Source organism: Equus asinus, chromosome 9, assembly GCF_041296235.1.
Source record: "Equus asinus isolate D_3611 breed Donkey chromosome 9, EquAss-T2T_v2, whole genome shotgun sequence".
NCBI lineage: Eukaryota > Metazoa > Chordata > Mammalia > Perissodactyla > Equidae > Equus > Equus asinus.
The window spans coordinates 96,176,203-96,183,272 of record NC_091798.1 but is presented as its reverse complement, the minus strand read 5'-3'; the positions used below and the strand labels follow the sequence as shown (position 1 = coordinate 96,183,272).

Genomic DNA, 7,070 nt, shown 5'->3' with positions numbered 1-7,070 from the left:
TTGCCAACCACATTACAAAGGCTTATATAATGGATTCAGTGGAGAATTAGTAATGACTCAATGAATTTATTCAGAAAAATGACCTGTGCAACATGTAAAACTGTTTAGGGACTGTCAAATGCATATTAGTTGTAAATATCCATTAATTTTTTTAAACCTTGTTTCTTCTTTCCCCGCAGAGTTTGCACAATCTTGAATATTCGCTTATCTGCTTGGATTTAGCACCAAAGGACTAATGGTAGCATAGCTATCGACCACAAGAATCTGGAACCACACTAATAGAGGGTCATTCATCCATGTCACAACCACTGAAAATGAAAAGGTGAAGTCCACCCAGTATACAAAGACAAAACAACTCACCAGCAACAGGACGGTCTGAGAGGCCCTTTTCGCTGGTGAGACTCTTGGCGAGAAGCCGGTGCTGTGAAGGTGTTGGGACAACCTCTCATGTCTATACAAAATGGTCACCATGTAGCCACTAGAGAGGACCATGGACCCTAGGAAGGTGACATCTCTCAATGTCACTAGGGTGGAGAACATGCTCCTGTGCATATTGCTCACGGGCAAAAAAGAGCAGTGCTTCGTGACAAACAGAAGACCGGCCTCAGTCCCACTGGGGGCGGCCGCAGTGTAGAACAGAAGGTTGCTGCTTATGGACATGTTGAGGACCCATGAGAAGAGGAAGAATCCTAGGGCGTGATTTGGAGAAATGTGTTTGAACTTTGCCAAGGAGGAGCTGCTGGGGCTGATGGTGACAGCCTGGAGCACACTCGGGAGGCAGGTGGTACTGATGGAGAGGCCCCTCAGCACCTTGCTTAAAAATACGGCTACCTTACACCCTAGATTGCTCTGAACATTCTGTGACCCAAACAAGTCTGAGGACACCAACGTTGCTTTGGTGAAGAGCAGCAGTATGTGGATTAGGGACAAGTGACTAACTGTCATGTCAATGGGCTTAACCCTGTGAGTAAAGGCCAAGGTGAAGACGTGGGAGAGAAGAAGGAAGGTGTTTGCTGAGATCCCAAAGCTGGCTTGTGGATAAAAGAAGTATTTTGTGTTAATATAACTAGGAAGTTTGGTCATCTTCATGCAAGTTTTTTAAAAAAGGATATCTGTGGAGAAAAACAAGAGATCTGATGATAATAGCACCATTTCTGCCAATTTCCCAATCGTTACCACTATGTCCAACAATGTCTGTGATCTGGAATCAGTAGTTTCTACACCTGAAAACATGGGATTGAATGTGAGTGGTTTATTCCTTATCATTCAAGATCAGCTCAGTCATGCCTTTCTCAGGATGCTCCCTGTCTGTCTCCCTCCCTCCCTCCGATGGTGCTCCCACTGTGCCCTTTCCTGGGTTCCCACAGAGCCTGTGCCCCTCTCCACAGTGACATTTATACCATGAATGGAAAGTATTCTTCCTTTCCCACCTGTAAGTACCTCAAGGACAGAAAGCAAGTTGGATTTCTGCCATGCTCAAAATGCTGCCTGGGGATAATCGTCAGACAAAATGGAAACAATTGCCAAACAAAACTGGCAAGTGAAAGCAGTAAAAGATTCAAACAGGGCCATTCCCGTCTTTGGCTCATCTTCTTTAGGGCTCCCTCTCTGGTGCATCTGAGGGCACAAGAAATCTTAGGCAAGAAAAGTGATCTAATCATTTCCGATGAACAGTAAGTACTAACGATAGGAGAGCGACTTCTCACGTCTATCTTGGCACTTAGCCTATATAGATTCTACAGAAAAACAACAAAACCTTAAGATCTGTAAACAACCAGAACTTTCACATTCACCTCTGGGCGTTTGTTTTGGTAAATGAAGCCTGGACCCCAGGATGATGGCGAAGGTTGCAGGAGTGAGCCCCAGCGTGCACCAAGGCCCCGCCTGGATGGGAGCAGGCAGGCTCTGTTTCCACGGCAAACCATTCCCAATCGTGTCCAGTCGTGTGATCCAGACGATCATCACAGGACGTGATGAGTCACAAGGAAATGAGTTGTGGGCCTGTGTCCTCAGTTGTAGAATTAGAAAGTAAGAGTGTCCCTAGGATCCTAATGGAGCATGAAATATAAACTATATAAAGTGTGTAAATCAGTGTCACAACATGAGGGGATAAAAGTGAATCATATCAACCACAAAGTGACAGACTACTTTGTCATTGTGATTTTCGTCTACATCATCATCATTTTTATTTACTCTATTATCCTGTGGGGAAAAAAGTCTTGTTCAACACAATAATGAGTATAAAGGTCTAAAGACTATCTGGGAGATAAAAGTAACACTGAGAAGAGGTAGTGGAGGCAGTGGGTGACGGTGTTTCCTCAAAACAAGGAAACCATGGACAGGATCATAAAAATCCATCTGGCTCATATGGAGAGGGCACAGATGTGCAAATATTCAACTGCATTCCCCAAAAGATCGTTATGGACCTGTGGGATGAGTCAGAGCCAATTCCCAAAGCCGTGGTCAGACGATCACTTGTCCTTTGACAACTGAATTGAAAAAAGCTATGTTCATGGTTTTGTCTGCTACTAGGATGTTCACAATCCCAGAGCGTCTACGTCACTGTGGAGAAGAAGTGGGAAAAGAGAGGTGGGAAAAAACCAGAGGAGGTCTACCACAAACAAAATATAACACTAACGGGAAACCCACATTTCAATCTACGTTTCCTGACCTACACAAATTACAGCGGGAGCAGCGTGTGCCATCTTCTGTTGAACAGCTTGCGTAGTCTAATGCCCTCCTTTTCCTCGAATCCCAGGTGAGGTGAAGGGCATAGACTACCTTCCCTTTCTCACAGTTGGCGTCCTGGAAATGTCAGCTGAAGGGAGGCCCGATATTTTAAATCCATAAGTCAGAAACAGTCAGACTCAGTCTGCCCTCTCTTCTTAATGAGATCAGCTGGCTGCGTCTCAGCAGAGAAGAGGAAGGAATCTTCCACTTTGAACAAGTCTGGGAACAACTGGACATTTTCTCAGTGTGTGGCCTTACACGTAGGTTTTTCTCCTGCTTAGGTTTTCTGATATTTCATTGATTATTCTCAACAGCGAGAAGGAAAATCTCTGTCATCCTGATTTTTGTCTTTTTATTTACCACACTCACAGACCAGCCACAGTTTTCTCCTCCTTTGAAAGCACAAAATTATAGAGGATGTGCAGGTTTTGGTTAATTGTGGAAAACTAACTTGACATTTGTGGTAAATTACCTAATTTTATGAGGAATATTTTGTTAATTAAATTACAATTTAGGTTTTTGGTAGAAAGTGCATTCAAAATTCATTAATAAATAAAATATTTTGAACAAGAAGAAGGAAATTTTCCTAACTATTCTGACTTACTCTTGTCCGTTAATTATGAAAATGAACTGAAACTAATATAAAGTGCTTGGTCAATCACACCTGATAGATTTAGGAAATTTAAACAGTAAAATTAAAATATTTCAATAAAATCTATAGTTGAGACTTCACACTCTTTCTTAATTAAATATGAATTATTTTCCTAAGTGTGAAATGAATTAAATCACCAGGAAGACAATCCCTCAAGTTATATGTCATGCGCAATAAAAATATGTTCTTAATTACAGTGATGAAAAAGATAAAAATATACCCACCTGTTAAAATTATATTATCCCATGCATTTAAAAAAAAACAACCCAAGCATTATGACATCACAAAAGGGAAATAATTCTACCATTCACTTTCCCCACACAACACCCTTAGGACATTTCAAATAGAGTATACTGCCCACAGTTTTAAAGGAGGAAGTGAGAAGAAACACATGGGCCTTTAGAATTCATGAGGAAATGAACATTTTAAAGAAACATAATGGCCTACATTTAGTAAAATTATATCCTACAAGATACTAGAAATAAGTATTCAAAAAGAATTAAATAAAGTCAGATTTTCAGTCTGCCTAACATTCAGTTTTTAAAGTAGCATAACAAGCATATATAAAGGTTCCACTCATATAAGTAAACAAACATTTAGAAAGTGATGGTTTCTGGAAGGTTTTTTGCTGAAGTGAGCCTTGCATCTGGAGTCTACCGAGCGTATTCTGAGCATTCTCGTAAGTCACTCTACTCCTTAAGACAAAACCTGTTCCCGTGCCTGCCTGGATAGACCGGGATCCAAGTTCCTCTCCCACTGCCACCTCCTCATGGTTTCTCAGAACGACACTTACCAAGCGGTCCTTGAGGGTGTGTCTGCTGGCGAGAGAGGAGAGTCAAGCTGTAGTTATACAGAAAGGATGCCATTACCTCATCTCTCCCCAGACGAGCAATTTTCATGTTGCCTTTAAAGCACAGTGATGTCTGGTTGTTTGGAAAGAAGGAATCTCCAAAGGGAAAAAATACTTATTTCAGTTTCAGAGTTTAGCAAGGTAAACAGGCACCCCTGGTGGAACCTTCCAGTGCTGTAACACAGTGTCCAAACCTGGCGTGTTCACGTGGTTACATCATGGCAAGCAAAATGAAATCCTCACACTGTGATCCCTCCTTCCGCCTGGATGTAATGTAGGATCATCTCGAACACACTGAGAACTGGAAATAGCAAATTAACTCATGATTTTTAACACATCTTACCTAGCTTTTCTCACCAAAATGGCTGAAGGTAAGGAGACAGCAAGAGCAATGCGATGCCTCTCAGCCAGAGTTTGACTTCTAAATGTCTGTCTCCCTCTAAGACTTGGTCTTGAGTGATGAATGCACAAAATGAACCCTTGTCAAAAAGGAGTAAGTCATTCCAACACTAGTGAGATTGGATGAAAAAGACAGAGAAGATAGTGATTAGGGACTTCCAAATGCAAAGCTGAAGAATTTGGGCATCAAAATGAATAATTTCTGTAACTAATGGAATAGCATTACAAATATAAATGTTCACAATCCCATTCTTAGTGTTACTAAAAAAGGAGTAAGGAAGGATATTGGCATACTGTAAGTGTCATAAAACAGATAAAAGGCTAGTGTCAAACTCTCCTTGTCTATTAATCAATCTTGGAATCTCTACTGACAGGCAATCAGACATTGCGTGTTGTATTAGTCTTCTATTGCTGTGCAAAAGTTAGCATGACTTTAGCAGCTTAAAAAACACAAATTTATTAAGTCATAGCTTGTGGTCAGGAGACAAGAATGTTTTAGTTGAATCCTAAAAAATCTGAAATCAAAATGTTAGCTAGGCGGGTACTCAAGCTCCCTCAGGTGTTTGGAAACATTATTTCATGTTTTCTTGTAGCTGTAGGCCAGCACTGCTCTTGGTTCTAACGGTCTGCTCTTGGCTCGGTGGCATTTGGCTCCTGCATAACATGGCAGCCAGCTCTGGGGGGTGGCACGAGGATCTCCAGGGCCGCCTCTTTCCTCTTTCAAGGATGTCCTTAATTGTAGCAGGCCCACCCAGGATGCCTTCACTTTTGCTTCATGTAACATCAACAAATTAGGCACCTTAATTTTATCTTTAAAATTCCTTTTTCCATATAACATAATTACTGTACTGTAGTGGTATCTCATCATAGTCCCAGGTTCCACCCACATTTAAGGTGGTGGGTTATACAAGCCATGTATACCACATGGTGAAATCTATGTTAGAAGTCTGCCTACAAAATGTGCCTTCTGTGCAATATAACAACATGAAGAATACAGCATCACTGTGAAGTCTTCCTTTGAAAGATATTTAACCTCAATTGACTCAACCTTCAGATATAAATTTCAGTTTCTGGGAAGCAGTGGTTATAGAGGGAAAAGATAAATAACACCCTAAGGAAACATTAAGAGAAGTTTAGTACATAGGACATGTTGGAAGACACTGATATGGTCCCTTCAAAAATGGATTTCATGGACGTCACCAAGATGGTGGCGTGAGTAGTCTTCTTTGTCTCTCCCCCTTCGAATCTACAACTAATTGGACATTCATCACTTAACAAAGGATATCCATATAGCATCTCAGGACGCCTGAGAGACCCATGCTGCTATACATCGGAAGGCAGATGGACTTCCCCCTGGGAGGAGGTGGAGATAGGTGAGAACTCTCCGACCCCCACCCCCAAACAGCCTAGTACCTGCAAGTGGTTTTCTTCCAGCGGACGCCCCCAAAACATCGCCATACACCAAGGGCAGGAGGGTGAGCACACCAGAGGAGCGACAGTGGAAACAGGTGACTACAGCCCTACCTAAGCCCCCTGCAATTACACCTAAGCCCAGGGGGAAACTCCAGAGTCCCACACCGGTGGCAGCAGCAAAAGCCTCTACTTGCCATTAGCAGAGAGGCTCTTCCCAGCATCCACAATGCCGCGAGGCTCCTGGAGAGAATCCCTAACGGGGTAGCAGCCCGCCAGCTGCTGCCACCAGTCCCACAGACTGCAGCTGTCGCCTGGACGGGGCACGGGGCTGCCAGAGATATCCTGGGAGAGGACTGGGGCTGGGTGGAGTTCCAGCGGCCAGCTCCACAGCCCAGGGGGAAACTCCAGGGTCCCGTTCTGGCAGCAGGCAAAACCTCTACTCGCCATTAGTGGAGAGGCTCCACCCAGCATTCAGAACGCCGGGAGGGTCCCAAAGAGGAGAATCCCAGGCAGGGCAGCAGCCGGCCAGCCGCCACTGAACTCACGGTCTCCGGCTGTCCCCAAGACAGGGCAAGGGGCTCCCCGAGATCCTGGGGGAGAGAATGGGGCTGGGTGGAGTTCCAGCGGCCTGGCTCCACGGCCCAGGGGGAAACTCTACAGTCTCACAGCAGCCTCAGCGAAAGCCTCTGTACAGCACTAGTAGAGAGGCCCCGCCCGCCAACCACAAGGCTGGAAGACCCTGAGACAAAAGTAGCATAGCTAGGTGAGCTAACCACAGACTGCAGAAGATGCCCATAGCTCTGCTGTGACCATATTGGACAAGTGAGATTTTGTGGGCTCCGACAGTGACAGAGCTGCAAATATAAGTGATCCTGCCCCTGGCCGCTGGGAAAGCCCATAACACCGCTGCAGACCCTAAGGAGGGAGCACGTCTAGGTGGTCTGCAACAGTAGACACCAGCAGCCTGAAGCCCTCTTGTGACTGCCCCCACAGCTGAAGAGGGACCCCACAGGACCACTGTGACTA

The 7,070-nt window shown here is 44.3% G+C and overlaps 1 protein-coding gene across 1 annotated transcript; it reads right to left on the bottom strand.

Moving 5' to 3' along the window:
- Nucleotides 1–204: 204 nt before the first annotated feature.
- Nucleotides 205–1,233, bottom strand: LOC106821805 (vomeronasal type-1 receptor 5). The gene is given in 5 exon segments (XM_014826677.3): nt 205–411; nt 414–448; nt 451–604; nt 606–650; nt 652–1,233. Coding segments are annotated over 5 exon segments (1,023 nt in total).
- Between the last annotated feature and the right edge of the window lie 5,837 nt (nt 1,234–7,070).